Source organism: Aythya ferina, assembly GCF_964211825.1.
Source record: "Aythya ferina genome assembly, chromosome: 7".
Lineage (NCBI taxonomy): Eukaryota > Metazoa > Chordata > Aves > Anseriformes > Anatidae > Aythya > Aythya ferina.
Window position 1 is genome coordinate 34,660,702 of NC_140302.1, and position 16,279 is coordinate 34,676,980.

Consider the following 16,279-nt stretch of genomic DNA (forward strand, 5'->3'; position numbering starts at 1 on the left):
TATTTAGCTTCCCTGAGATGTTCTTTGTTTTGATGTTTTTCTTATTCTGAGAATGTTTTTCAGGCAGGGGATATTAATTTGGCCTTCTCTTAACTGACGCTTCCAGAGCTGAAAATTCTTCAGTGATTCTTGAGTAATGGTGCTCAGAGAAATACTACCATTGGTCAGTTGTTGGGTAAATATTTAAAGTGTTAATTTTAAATTGGTAAAACATAGTTTGGCTTAGGGCGTAAAGCATTCTCCTGGAATACTTATTACAGATTGACAGCACAGCATGAAGGTAAAGCCTAAGGCTACAAACCCAATGTTAAAATTTCCATTTATAAATCAATAGTCACTGCAAACAAACCAGCCTACTCTCTTCTGTGAATGCCTCAACTCTTCTTTAGGCATAAAATGTAGACAAAATTTGGTCAAAATCCAAAGACAACATTACAAAGCTGAATGAAGTGCACCTGCTAACCCCCTCCCAAAGCTGTCAGACCTATGGTCTGGTGTTGGGCAGGGCATTGCTAAGGCAGTATGGCCTTTAACCTATAATATATATGGTGCTTTAACCTGCAATGGTGCTACTGAAACCCTGGCATAAAGCAAGCTGAGTTTCTCGGACTCATATGTGAGGATTAGGCTGATCAGGTACAACCTTACTCTGTCCATGCCCAGAGCCAAGCGACTGGACTGGCACACCAAGCAGATGAGGACACCTCCAGATAATCTCACAGGACTGTGGTTCAGAAGGCGGAACCAGAGACAAGCTAGCTAGGTTCATATTAGAGATATCTTCCTGTTATGAAACCAGAGTATCTAGAAATTTCTTTCCTGACTGCATCTCCTGTATTTATTTCCAAACGCGGAGTAACTGGATGCCCAACCTGTAGTTCAGCTGAGATGACTAAGGCTTGAATGCATCTTTCAGGAGCTCAGAGCCCAGACTTGTCTGCCCACTGCATACCAGGTATCACATCACCTCACTTCAGAGTCTTGTTTCCAACTTCAGTTTGTTTTCACAGTGTGTTTAATAGCCCTGATGTACTGCAGAATGCAATTCTGTAGGGATATTTACTACCTATTGTTTTAGAAGAGGCTGGCTATTTTTCTCTTCCAAACTGTAGAACCACTCTTATTGTCCTCCAAGCACACAACTCTCTTTTCATTGTTTGTCTCAACTTGCTGTGCTTGGCCTCTGGCCAGAATTTCTTTTTCTGCCTTGAAGGAGGGTGACAGCTTGCCTTTGAAGAAGTGCCAAAGCTGCTGTTTGGCTGACCAGCAGGGAGCAATCCTGCCCAACACTCCCTGCCCTCTCCCATATTGCTCCCCTCCTTTCCCAGAAACATGCAGCCTCAGAGCAATCAGAGGCTGACCTGATCAAATATCCCAGAAGAGGTTTTCAAGCAACATATGAAGTTTAAGCACACACAGGGAGTGCTGGAGCTGGAAGACACATCAGAAGATCATCTAGACCATTTGCTCACCCCAAGGCAAATCCAGCTGTACCTACAAGATGCTGCATATTTGTCTGACTGGTTCCTACCAGATTCCAGGCAGACAGTCACATTTCTGCAGGCTAACTAGTCCAACATGCCACTTTTCCATCAGAAAGCTTTGGTAAACCTCATCTCTCTTACCTCAATTTCATGCCATTGGTTCTTGTCTGAATCTGGACATGGAGAACTCTTTCATTATATAATTAAGTTTCTAATAGCATTTAAAATGCAGAGATGCAAGCTGTAACTCGTTACCCTGCTCACAGTGCCTGTGCTTTTCATGTCTACTAAACCACCAGGCTTCTCTGTTGACATATAAGCCTTTATCATCAGCAGAGCACTGACTCAGAGATGATCAGCCACAGATTCACTGGCTTTATTTTCCATGGTGCTTTCTGTCTTTCCTTTGAAGATCTTGCTCTGGCCACTGAACAGGCCTAACCCCACTAAGCTGACAGACCCAATTTGCTCACAGGTTAACACTGCTACACACTTACAACAGACAGAGAAATGCAAAAGTTTGTGCAAAACTAAAAACCTTCTCTGTGCAAGACAAAGGCTTTACAGAGAGTCTAATAATAATATATTTCCTGCATTACTTTATTTCCTACACAATCATCTTAGTCTTGGCCTTGGGACATTGCTCATTTCCTATTATGACTGTGATGCTCAGTTGGCAAGATGAGCAAGGAGGATATTCTGATTCATCACTTGCAATGCAGTTTGGTTTTTAAAAAAACTTAACCACCTGCTTATGGCGTTTTTGTCTCTCACACTGGTAACAAGGAAATGGAAAAGTACAATGGTACATGTTTTATACTGATAAGAAGTATAATTGTTTCAGCTTGAGGGGGATAACTGCAAGGAGATTTGACAGGTCTTGGAAAGTTTTTCTTTTTTTCATTTAAAAGTACCTGAGACAGAAAACAAAACCTGAAAATTTTCCACTATAACTGCAAGATACCAGTGCTCACGCTTGCACTTACCCAGTAGAGGGATTCATGATGCAACCCCCTTTCTCTGTAGATGCTTTGCAGTTGCAGCCCCTCTCCAACGTATCGTGATTCATTCCAAAATTGTGGCCCAGTTCATGAGCTAGGGTGACTGCTGCACCTAGAGGGTTTTCTGAATGATCCTTAAACAAATAATAATAATAAAAAAAATAAAATAAAATTGCAAAGTCAAGGTAAGGAAACATTAAAAATGCACATTTCCTTTTTAAGGTCCAATTGTTCCTTCTTCAAAATGCTTTATGAGCTTACCAGCTGTAGTAACACTATTGTTAAATGCACACAATTTAATTCACATGTACCAGGTGCAGACTGGGAATTTCAGAGCAGCCTATCAGTTCTGGCCACCCATTTTCCCCAGACATTTGAGACCATAGGGCAGCTTTGAACCATCTCTTTTGAGCCATCTCTTTACTGAGGGCCTAAAATTTCCGTGTTCAGTAGCTCCCAAGACATGGCAGTGGCAGAAAACAATAACCCAAATGGGAAGCAATGGAAAGGATAAGGATTTATGGGATAGGATGAGTGTGATGGGGAGAAACAAGAAGATCCTTCATGTCAGGAGGTAAACTAAAAATGCAGCAAGAGATTTACTGGACCTATTTAATCTTCATCAGATTGTTTTTTTAATATCAGAAATTTGAAGAACAATCCATAAGCCCTGTAGGAAAAAAAAAAAAAAAACAAAACAAAACAAAAAAAAAAAACAAAAAAAAAAAACAGTGACCTTTGAAAACCTTCTTTTAAAAATGAAAGGACAAAGTAAAATGAAAACTTCAGTGGCCTCTACTTAACACCTATGAATATTCTAAATGCTGCAAGTGTCAAAATTGAAATATTAACATTAATCTGTGTTGAAATTCTGGTTTCTTTTTTTTTGGACAACTACTTCTAAGAAATTCACTGCATGGTCTGATTATAGGCTACTGATTGGACTGATGTTTTGGCCTAACCACAAGTCAGAGACCTTTCTACATCGATCACTTTCCTTGAGGGAAAAAATATCCATTGTGCTCATATAAAAGCTTTCCCCAAAGGCATAAACATGTAATATAAATGCATGATCTACTATTTATCACTCAGTAAATGGAATTACTATGTACAGCTGCCTGCTCTAAAAGCATATATGAATATATTCAGCTTAAATAACTCTTTTAGTATCATCTAAGCCAATCTTCAGACTAAAAAGAAGTGAAAGGTAAAAGTGTCTCAGACATCAACTATATATAAATGAAGCCCTTAATACATGTCTTGGAGTAGATTTAAAAGTTTCTTCTTTCATCTGTCTGAACTAATATTTTTTGTAAATCAATTCTTAAATAGAAAACAAAATCAAAAAGAGATCATCAAATTCTGAAAAAAAAAAAAAATCCCTTCTGCATTAAATAATTTTAACTTTTAACAAAGGATCTCTCTTTTTTTTTTTTTTTTTTTTTTTTTTTTTGTGTGTGTGTTTTGTTTTGTTTTGTTTTGACCGGAATATTAAAATTTTTATATCAAAATACTGTGACTAACATAAAAGCCAATTTGTTTGCAGTTATATGTTAAGATATCTGAAGAAAGAATCTGTATAACCTGTCCTAGTAAAAGAAAAAACAAAGTAAACATATGCAGCAAAATAATCTGTAATAACCAAGAATATACATACTGTTGCACAAAGCCCACATGTGGAGATGTCTTACCTAGATACAAGTCACATACATATTGATTTATCTTTGTACTTACAGTAATTTATGAAATATTTAGCGTATTCAGTGAAATTGAATCTGAAGTCCTAAAAGGAACACAACCCCTCACTCAACTGGAAAAAAACTGAGGACCAAAGATTATGAAAACACTGATATAATTCCACATAATTTACCAGCAAAGCACTGTAGCAAAGCCTTAAAATTAGTGCAATGTTGTCCAGACTCAGAAATTCCTCTGAGTTTTGAACCACCTACACAGACAACAAACTGAGCTCAATTTTTCTTCAATTTGCCAGTTTCTTTTCTGCTTACTGCAAAGGGATTTTGTTCATTTAAGTGTCTCCAATATTGGCAATTAAAAATAAAAGGAAGAGTTCACACAGTCCACTCCAGAACTAGAGCAACAAATGATCTGAAATGTAATTTGGGTCTTGAATAGGCAAACAATTTATTACAGCCCATGCGGTTCTCATTACTTGCTCAGATCCACTTGGAATGCAATTTTATCAGTTTCTAGAGAGGATTTTTAAAACAAGGAATGTGATGTCTCAGCAACAGAGGTTATTTGAAAACAGCATAAATGAAGATTATCAAAACAAACAGTGACATGTCCCATTTGATACTGAGACCATTTAAGTTTCCCAAGTACTTAAGAAATGAATAGCAATGTGACTGATTTATTCCACCAAGGTCTTTTAAAGCTAACTTAAGTAGTAAAAGTCATTACCAAACAGTTTCACAACCACTGAATAAGCAACCAACTACTGTTAAGACATTATAAGCTGTTGCACAAAAGATGCAGCTGCTTTCAGTTGAACTCTGCTTCATTCCACTGGGATTCAGTTCAAACCTCAATAATAAAGTCTGTCACCTACAGCTAGATGACCTGACACTGGTACTTCCCAAGTAGGTTCACTCAGTTGTAAAAGTGCAAGTTTTCTGAAATATTCTTTTATTTCATGTAAGCTATTCATTGAAAAGTGAAGTGCCCCTGTACCACAGCTGTTGCTTAACCTAAATTCCCACTAAAGACAATAGAAATTTGACATGAAAGAAAACTCTATGTTATGTTACTGCAACTCAGTGACATCTTAATTTTAAATCCATGAATTTGTTTAGAAACAACAGAACGAAGACTGAAGCATATGTCAAAGGCTTGTTTTAATGTCAAAATGTGTTTGGTCTGTAAAAAACACAACAGAACCATCACAGTGAAATAAAATGATAATGCTCCTGATGCACCTAAACTGTCTCGTACTCAGATGTGCACTCTTCCCACCCTGAGTTTCTGTTAAATAGTGTGAAAGAGGGGATCACCTATCGCCGAGAGAATTCAGCCCTACAGAAAATAGAGAGAGGCAGGGTCTCAGACAGGGGAATTTAGATCGTATAATAGGTGTGGGTAACTGCAAAACAGTCAGGAAAATCAGATCACACACAGTCAACTCTTTCCAGATTTACATTCAGAAGCTATTTCTCATGCACTTATTCCATTGTTTATTCCTTCAGAACTCTTTAGAACAGTTTTCAAAGTGAGGAACTCTCTGGGGTTGGGTGTTTGGAGAGGGATGGGTAAGAGGCTGGTCAAATGATAACAACGACTAAATGTTCAGTAGCTCAATGTTGAGATGTTTGAGCACCAAAGCCTCCCAGGCTAAAAGTTATTCACTATTTCATTTGCACATCTTGCAGACTTAAAATTTTTGTCTGTATGTATTGGTAGGTATCAAGACTTTTCTGGATATACATGAATTAGCTTCTGCTAATCTGGGGGGAAAGCTTGGACAGCTGCCCTTCCAGGTTTTGGAGGGAGTGCTTGCTTATTTGGATTTGGCTGCCTTTTGAGGATTTGCCTGAAGAAGGAAAACATCTCTAGTTATGATGTGCAAGCATCGGATTAATTTGCACCTCAGAAGTTTCAATTCACTAGGGTGGGAATCTCTGGGAAACAACACACTCCCCTGAACAACTGAAGCTGTGGCCTGGCTACAATTTCTCTGCAGACACCGGGTTTCTCCTGGACATATAAATCAGTCTGTTCTCTGTCAGAGCCCTGAGAATACTTTAAAGAAATGCTGATTCTTGTTTTCTTGTTATTGGAATGATTTTGCTGTTTCTGTTGTTTCTGCTTAAAACACCAGTTTCCACAGTGAGGAGGACTGGCTTTGCAGAAAAATACTGTAGCATATCTTAAAGTTTATGCTATAAATTAAAAGACCAAACAAGTCATCATTAAGGGCATCATTAAGAGCATCTCTGCAGATAAAGCCGAAGCAGTGACTGCTACCCTGAGGGAGGAATGGATAAAATGGGGCTGGTTGACTCATCTATGCCTTTGCCAAGATTTGGAAGTGCGTCTGGAGGCTCCCCCAGCTTTTCCTTCCTCTTTGCCTCCTTTTTCTTTTGTATCTAGCCCCCAGGTACCCAGCAAGAAGCTGTAACAAACACTGACTAGAGACTCAGCTTCTAAAGCTGCCAAGAGACTTAAGCCTACGTCTTTTCTACAATTTTGATGACTTTCTCCAACTTATTTGATTGTTCTTTCCCACTCTTACCTACTCTTCATCTTTCCCACTCACCTCATAAATCCTCCCAGTCTAGATCATCAATACATCATCTTTCATGAATGCATAAATTGCCTCAGCTTGGCTTCTTGCCTACTTGTCCCAGAGACCACAAAGGAGCCCTGCATTGCGTGTGGACCAACCTCAGCTTCCACGTTCACTGAGAAGCAAAAAATGCAGGGGCTTCAAGGGACTGTATCTCTGGGACTACTCCACTTAATCTTGAGGCAAAAACCTTAGTGTCTTGGGCTCCAGGTTGGCTCCATGATGCTTCAAAGAACTGGGAGGTTTGAGACCATGCAAACTCTGAGAGCAATGTGCATTTCTCAACTCCCACCTTGTTTACATAGGGATGTGTAACTGAGGCATCCAGCAGAGCTGGAGAGAATGGCTGGATCAGCTAATGTGGGGAAAGCCTAGACAAAACCATAGAAAAAATAAGGGCTTTCAGCACTTCCAAGCTGAACTCAGAAGTAGACAAAATTTATGAGGTTTGTAGGGCTTCATTACTTTCTGCTCTGGAGCTGAGCTCTAAGGCCACCAGCTGAGCCTCTTAGTAGCCTGCAAGTTCTTGGAGTCCACATCTAATTTTATTTAAAGTACTTGAATTGAAAAGCTTAGTTAATTCAAAACTGCTTTCACTCACCCTTAAAAAACACTGTTCAAAATTATTATTTTTTTTTTTTTCTAAATGGAAGTATTCCAGAGTTAGTAGCAGAAATTGACTAAAATGTTTATTTGTTTGTTCATTACATGTAGCATTGAGCAACAGCATTACTAGCAATATTCTCTGAGAGACATTCAGGTAGAATAAATGCTGCCATTGTTTGTGCTTGTTGTCTGGCAATGTAACAAAACCACTGTGCTACAAAGATGGAAAGTAAGGTCTTACACAGGGAACTCTGTAAATCCAGAATAAAATCGATATAATGAAAGATTCAGGGTAGACTGTTGTTGCCTGTAACACTAGTATACTCAGGTGCATAACAAATACGTCTTCTGGTTCTCATCCTTCATAGCACCTCTTCACCTGATTTAATGATCAGTAGGAGCAGAAGATTCTTGCAAAGAGGTCGTGCTATATTTTAATACTATATATATATATATATATATTTATTATTATTTTTTTTTCAGTATGGAAACTATGAGTTAAAAACTTTACATGCAAGCTGCCTGTAGATATAGATAATTCAGACTGAAAATGGAACAAAAGGGGCTGATGTGCTGGTACAGAATACAGCACTACAACACGTGAGATCATGTTGCACCACTTGGGCCAGTTTCCAGCGCTGTGCTTTTACCACTTACCATGACGACCCCTCCAGACTGCTCTGCAGTGCACATGCTCATTATGGGCGCCATGCCAATGGTAGTCCCTTGGAAGTACACCCCGCTGCAGGAGGGCGAAAAAGGAAAAGAAGAATCCCAGAATCAACATTCGGTGCCAAGATACCACCCTTATTATTTTCAGTCTTGTGTTTCTGCCAGTCTCAAACAAAGATCCTGTTTCAAATGTGTCAGCTCCAGACATTTGCAGGTTGAAAACAATGAAAAGCACAGATTAGTCATGCCAACTTGCCAAACTGACAATGACAGCAACCCTGCTCTGAGAAAGATCCATTTGATCACCATCCTTTGGATTTACTGCTGTAACAAGACCCCTTCTTCCTTTCTTTTTCTCCTGATTGATGTTGGGAATAGAAACGCAAACAGAAAAATACTGTCTCTAGCTCAAGGAAGGCTTATTTTAATGTAAGCTTATGTGCTACTTGTTGCAATACAAAACATAGAATTTAATCATTCTAAACAAAGTATTAAAACATATAATAAAATACTTTGTGACAGTTTAGAGTGACTCACTCTATTCCCCCACAGATAGTGTCAGAATATCTATGCAATGAATAAAGTGAGCTCCTTTTAATTACTAAGACATGTGGTCTGTTTTTGTCTATAGTATGGTTGATCAAAACAATACCTGGATCAAGAAAGAGGTGCTATTTTTTTTTTTTTTTTAGACTGCTTTTGATTTGAGCATTTTTACTCAGTTCAATCTAGGAAACAGCAGCAAGGTAAATGATGTATATAATTTAAATTGTAAGTCACAAATTCAAATTAATTTTCTGATTGAGACCGCATTTTTAATTTTATTGATGTCTTTCTATGAATGAGCAGGATTCAGATCATAAAAACAGAATGGTTTGGCATGGAAAGGACCTTAAAGATCACCTAGTCCAACCACTGCCATGGGCAGGGACACCTTCCACCAGATCAAGTTGTTCAAAGTCTTGTCCAACCTGACCTTAGAATATCACTATCTGCTTGACAATAATACCGCCTCAGCTCTACTTTAAGGGAGAGGGCAGGACTGCCTTTTTCAATAACAGCTTAGATTGAGACCACCTTAAACCGGCTGCAAATTCATGCCCAAAGTCCTTATTGGCTTATTATACATCTAGATTTCCATGCATGTTGTATTCAGGAAATGCCTACAAGTAACAGCTATTGCAGAGCTGTTAAAGGAAATTTATCTGGAGCATCTGCTGTAGGGCCATGAAAAGCACTTCTGTGTTTGTGGAGGGGAAAGACAAACCCTCAGGATCACAGATAGTCATCCCAACAGTTTAGACAACCGAAGAAGAATACAGTACAGCTACTCTCACATCACTGAAATACCAGCCAATATTAGATTTGGCATCAACTCTACCTTATTAGCTGTGCATTGTCGTGGGGTTTACGAGGTAGTAGTTTTAGCTTTCTCCAGTCTAGAAACTCATGGAGGCTGGTGAAAGGATCTTGAGAAATGGAGCACTTATCCATGTCGTTCCACACCTCCACTCCAACCAGGGCTACTCGAATATTCAGTGGCCTGTAGAACTAATGAGAAAACAGAAACAAAAACAATTATAGAGCTGTTGGCTACTCTATTATCACACAGTTGCTGTGAGGGGGGAGCAGGCACAGTGTTACTGATGATGCAGAGATAACATTTCTAAGGTAAGAGTAATGTGAAGAAGGACTCAGGAATTGATCAAGTCTGGATTTGGCTGACAGTCTGAGAAAAGCATATACTAGATCTTTGTCTTGTTTATATGCATTACAGCCATTTGGATAACACTGCCATTTGTTGAGCATAAATTAAGCATGAAACATAAATATATTGTAACATGCAAAATTAATTTTGAGCAGGTAACATATAAATGCCTGTCTTCCAGTAATAAGTCAGCAAGACAATTACAGAAGAGGTGGAGGTACCTTCAGCAGCTTGTTTTTAATCACGAACGCTTCTCCTTGAGTTACTGTCCTTGAAGCATCACTTGATAAGTTCTCAGATAAATTAGACTCCCTTAGCTATAATTTGAGTACAACATTCCTAATTTTTCTGGCCATGCAACACATCTAAAATAAACTTTATTATTTTATTATTATTATTATTATCATTATTTTGCTTTTAGTGGTTGGAGAGAAACCTTGCCCTGAGATACTGGGGCATTAGGAAAACAGCAGGTGTGTTCACTCAAATGAGGCAGCAGAAAACACACATTGCTCTTATTGATGGGCTGATGGCAGGCGGTGAACCATTGACAGAGGCCAGGTTCTCAGCTGCATGTTTTGCACCTGCACGGCATCAGCTGGGTGTGTAAGGAGATGGTCTGAGTGTGGTGGGCACACTGGGAGTGTGGGCCAGGGACAGCCTGTAGTATGAAAGGAAATACTAGAAACGTGACCAGTAAATCTGAGTCGAGCTCTTTCTTTTCATAGAGGTACAAATTTAAGCTTTAAAAGCTTTCTTAATTTATACTAATAAGACAGACATAAATCTCACAGCAATGTCCTTCAGAATGTGCAGTAATTTCTGAAAAAGTGGAATAATCCTCATGTTCTTACCTTATCAACATAGTTTGCAATTTCTATCAGCCTCTGCTTAATTTTTTCCACATCCTTGCCTTGTCTCTGAAACTTAGAAAATAAAGGATCAATGTACTAGCAGCACAAATACAGCAGCTTTTCTCCCCAGCATCCACCTTACTCTTGATGGCACTGTCAGTGATGTTTGGGGATTATAGGGAGCAAGCAAAGGACAACGGCAGATTTCTCCTGGCTTTCATGGAACTGATATCTGCCTCAGAATAAACACAGGCTATGGGAGAGGATTTTGTTCTTCGTAGAAAGATTTTAAAATCCCTAAGTCTTACATAGCAAGCTTTCTAGGACTGAGGTTTTGTGAAAAAGAAAGGGCTCTTCTGTTAGCTATTTTGGCAGCAGAGTGATTGTTATTCCCTAATGAGCTGTGTTCAAGGAGAGTGAAAGACCATCATCTTTTTAAACAAACAAAAATGTAAGTAGCAAAATATTTCAAAGCAAGCCTTCTCATCTTTGGTTGCCATTCAGCTTACTGAAACACATCTGTACAGCCTGTCCTGGTTCCTTTTTTGAAGCTCTGCTTCCAAACTGTCAGAAAGGCTTTGTGCAATGTGATGGTACAGTACTGCTTCAGAAGGAAATGCAGGATCGTACAGCATCTTCTGAACAGTGACAATCACACCAAGGGCAGGCAGGAAATGCAATGGTTTAACCAGCTCAAGGAAATCCTGGGCTGTGAATTTTTATTTGCCTTGTCTTGAATTACTGCCAGACATCCCAGTTATCTATGAGTGCCAAATTCCTTACAAAATATTGCAAAAAACATTTACAAATGACTAGCAGTCATCTATCTTAATAGTGCCTTCCATTGCTTAGCCTTAATTAGGTTAGAAGCATTACTTGTGAAAACTACAATATTTTATCTGAAGCACATTACTTGCAATCCCGTGGAAACCCATTTCCCACCTGTGCTTCCCATATATTTTTATGTTTAAGTCTCTTACCTCACGATTATCTGCCACAATAACAAGCTCCACGTACTTTGTTGTCTTCAGAGTCTCCCTCTTGTACTGCCAAAGAAGATGAAAAAGGTTTAGTTGTTGTTGTTTCAATGTGACCCTTGGAATCAGCTCTTCCTCATTTAAACAAAGTTTTTGCAAGAGGAGATATACAACATCTCATACTTCCAAAGGTTTCATGGTGTACAATTTCTTATTGCATTCCTTCTCCTCATGTCCATGTGGTGCTTGCAAAAAAAGACCTGTACAACCAGGATTTGATCACAGCAACCAGGAAAGTGTTGCACAGTGTCTCTCAACCTTTCAGGTTTCTGCAGCTGCAATGTTTGAGTTATCTTTCCTCGCAGGAGAATATCATCTCCAGCAGAAAGACCTTTGCTATTTCCAAGGTACATTTAAAGAAATGATAAGATAACTTTTAGCAAACATTTCAAGCAACAGACAAATGGGCAACCAGGAAAAATGAGTTGTAGAGGGATATCAAGTAAAGCACGATAAAGTAATAAAGGAATATTGAGTATCAATCAAGTGGTCTACTTATAAACTGTGTAGGAAAAAAAAAAAAAAGAAAAAAAAGAAAAAAAAAGAGAACAAAACTACAGAAAAACAAAACAAAACAAAACAAAACAAAAACAGCTAAATAAACTGTCAGTGTCTGGGAAAGCAAACTATAATGCTTTAAAAATAGCCTACATTTAATTTTGCATCTGTGTATTCATGCATGTCGCGTTACTTGCAGTTCTGATTGCAGGTCCAAAAAAATCATAATGCTTAGCTCCAAAAGGACCACTGAAAAAAATTAAATGATTTTTTAAGGCTATTAATCATAGGACAGCTCATTTGCTGCCCTAAATTTAAGTGACCTATTGTCACTTAAAGTGACCTATTGTCTGTGGAAGTTCTGTGATTTACACCAGCTGAACATCTATTCTATTATTCCTCCCTTGTTTCTGGAATAAAACAGTTAGGGAACAGAGGTCCCAGCAGTATGTGTGATCTTCGTGCCAGAACTTAAGGACCTTAAGCAGTTGTATGACCTACTAATGACTATGATGTCTCAAACTGTACTAGTGCTCTTTAACCTAAAACATGACTAAAGCTTTCAAAAGCAAACAGTGTGTTCCAAGGCAAACTATGCAATCCCCTATGAAGCTAAGTCAGTACTGGACATCACCTTCCAGCCAACTTTCACAAAGTTTTCTTCACATTAGCAAAGTGTTCCTCTTTGTTATCTGCAGATTGATGATTTTGAATGTTTTACAAGAAACATTATGTTTAGAGGAAAGTGCCAGATGTAACTAACCTTCGGTAACTCTAACTTTCCAACACTAGGAAACTCATATTTAATAGTGTGACACAACCTTTAAACTACAGGAATTGAAAAATATTAAGTTCCACTTGGATGGTATTTCTGAACTGTGAAACCACTAGAAGCTGTCATTAATGAACTAAGCATCAATGGTACAAACACTTTGCAGGATTACACTCATCGGGGGCTCTGGCAAATTAACATGGGTAGGTATTCTTACACCTTCTCCTGGTACTGGAGCTCCCTGTCATCTTCTTTGGCTCTGCTGGAGGCAACTGTCTCCATCATGGGGACATGGTGTGTGCATGGACCTGGTGCATGTACCCATGCCTCCTCTGCCACGCAGGGCATTGGCAGTGCCTGGTGGTGTGCTGGATGGGAAACAGACACCAGCAGCCAGCACATCTGTTCCTGCTGCTTCTGTAATGGCAGCAGGTGCAGTGTAAAGGGCCTGCCACATCTCTACAGAGCTCAGCTGAACCTGCAGGCTTTAGGCAGAGCTTGATTCACCTCTCTGCAAAATATTGGACATGAGTGAGATGCCACGGAAGGCAAATGACCATATGGGTTTTGTTTGTGGCAGAATTGGTCTCTCAGACACTGAATGTCTAATATAAACCTGAAATTTATTATGCATCCCTGATTAGAGACATACCCCAAGATGCCTCTAGTCTTCTTCGAAATGAAAAGCAAAAAAAAATGAGACATGATTATCCAGGTGCAAAGATATAAGAAGGCTCTGTTACACCAGTCAGCAAGCCATTCATTTTTTACCAAAAATAAGACTGTTTGGACCGGAGAGAGTTAGCCTGAGAGAAATTGACTACCAAGGTATAATGATATAAGCCTCCGGTGACTGATTTACATAACGAATCCTTTCCTGTGATTTGCCCAAAGGCTATGTGTATTCCTCGGATATGATATTTATTTATAAAATGTACCTAATTATCACTTATTTCAGCTTGGTTTCTGCAGCCTACTGCATCAATGCACAATCCATTGAATGATTGAATCACTCAGAATTAAAATGAAGAGTCAATAATACAGCTATGACAGGTATTCACAATGGGAGACAATACGCTTTGTTCAGCTGACTGCTGTCCTGCTCCTCTGCTTCTTCCATACCTGATCCTACTGCAAAACTGCTGTCCTATGCCACCATATATTCCCTGTGCTCTCCTGCCTGGGAATTGGCATTGCTTAGATTCACGGCACAATGTTGCAGCCTCTCTCCTTCTCTGTGATCTAATTCCCCAAAACAGCTGTTCTGGGATTTACCAGGACCACACAAATGGCTATTTTGTGTGGCTACAGAGAAAAGCCATACTGTAGGGACTGCCTTACACACTAGACTTGCTTTCTGTAGGGTCCTGTCTCAATGGAGCTCAACTGGAAGACATGCTCCTAGCTGCAATTTGACGGTCCCCTGCTTTGTAACATAACCCAGTACTTATAGAGACACAGCTCTAACAGGGAAAACTGTGTCTACACACACCTGCTGTGTTATTTGCTTTGATTTATTAAACTTCTTGTTTGGATCTGGGAAGCTGAGTTTATTGTTTGTTCCATCATTGATTTGTACTTAAATCTAACCTAAAGACTAGTCTAAATTTGTGATACATTGATCAAACATTTTGGCTCTGCTCAATAAGCATTTAGTGTAGGTATCTGAAGTGAAGGTTCAGGGGGAAATAAAAAAAAAAAAAAGAAAAAAAAAAAGAGCAAAAAAACAGCTCCCCCAAAACCTGCCGAGAAACCTAAATTTTTCATCATGCCCTAAACCTGATGCTGGATTTGTGCTTACTTCTTTGACCCAGTGTAATCTGAAGCAGCCTTGTGTCTCCATATTTTGCAGTTCATTCTTATTCAGTGTGTCCTGACAGTTTGCTTAGTTGATGACAACATTGAAATGTGAAAATTCAGTCCACACATTACATTTGACAACTTCCAGAATTCATACATTAAAAGCGTATCCAGCATACTCATGATATGTATTTTACCTAACTCTATGATGTGGTTGTTGACAGGTTTTATAATTACGTCCAGTGAACCACAGCAAGAATATCTTTCAGATATTTACGGTGAAATTTGACATATATTTGAAGCCATCAACAAAATGTGAGAACCATGAAGGTAATTGTAAAATTGTTTTGATTGCATCAGCTAGTTATACACATGCTTTTTCTTTCAGTTTCCTTGTGTTACTCTGATTACCTCTGCAAAGTCCCAAACATCTGGGGGCAAACCTTAATAAAGATGTGAAAAGAACTTTCCTATTCACATTAAATAATTTGAAAATACATTTTTTTTTTTAGGTTGTTGTAGGATCTACAGAAACACTCTGGCATAGTGTAGGACCCTATATTTGAAGCTTCATTGAAAGGAAGCCCATTTTGGTAGAGTTGCATTTATAGAAGGACAAACTGGAAGGCCATGGCTTTGTTCTGCCATGTTTCCCAAAAAGAACAGAAAGGTCATGTCACATATATGTATATGATGTCAGGGAACATTAACAGAGAATGTTTGAGCTGAAAGTATAAACAAAGCTTACACAGACTAATGCTAATATTTTCAATCTTAGTGAGTTCATACATTCTGAGAAAAAATATAAGACAATAAAGTTGTAGATGTAATAGCTAATGCAATATTCATTTAGACAAAAAGAAATTTGGACAGATAATGCCTAATATTCCTGAAGTATAAAATAATTTAATTCTACTACATAAATAAAATCTGGTGATGCCATTTAGGTTGCTCTCCTTAACAATTAACTCAATGTGAAGGCTTAGTAGTACACCTAACTATAAACCCCAGTATGTGACAGATAATAAATTTTGAGGCCAGCTTTGTAACATTGTAGAATTTCTGAACACCTGAAGCAGTCTTTTCTACAATCCCCTTCCAAAATGCACATGAAGTTATTGTAGTATTTCTTCTTCCTGGTTTTCAGCTCATTTCATTTTCTAGTTTCCATGAGCTAGATGCATTTCACATTAAGGACATTTCTTCTTACATTAAAACAATTACAATAATACTTCTGTAAAATAATATGGTGAGAATTTGTTTTGTCTGCATAAGATACTTTCCTTCTAGAACGTAAAGGTTCATTTAGGTTTTAAAACACTATTTGCAAAGCATCACAGCTATCATGTTCTTTTCCATCTTGGGTGGGCAAGAACTTTTCCAGACCTTGCTTAGCATTCTTATGGGTTCATAAATTGTTGCTATAATCATACATGAACCAAAATATAGCACCATAATTTGAAACCACAAACTTCTGTGCCATCTCATTACCAGAAAGAATGTATAAATACAATGCAAGAGCAAAAAAAAAAAGCAATAAA

The 16,279-nt window shown here is 38.4% G+C and overlaps 1 protein-coding gene across 1 annotated transcript in view; it reads right to left on the reverse strand.

Moving 5' to 3' along the window:
• The window catches only part of ADAM12 (ADAM metallopeptidase domain 12), a gene marked incomplete at its 5' end in the record, with an annotated part of 183,204 nt that overhangs the window by 50,407 nt on the left and 116,518 nt on the right, over positions 1-16,279 (reverse strand). Inside the window, 5 exon segments of the mRNA XM_084526031.1 lie at positions 2,471-2,619; positions 8,055-8,139; positions 9,451-9,620; positions 10,632-10,703; positions 11,612-11,677. Of these exon segments, the coding sequence (XP_084382157.1) occupies positions 2,471-2,619; positions 8,055-8,139; positions 9,451-9,620; positions 10,632-10,703; positions 11,612-11,677 (542 nt within the window).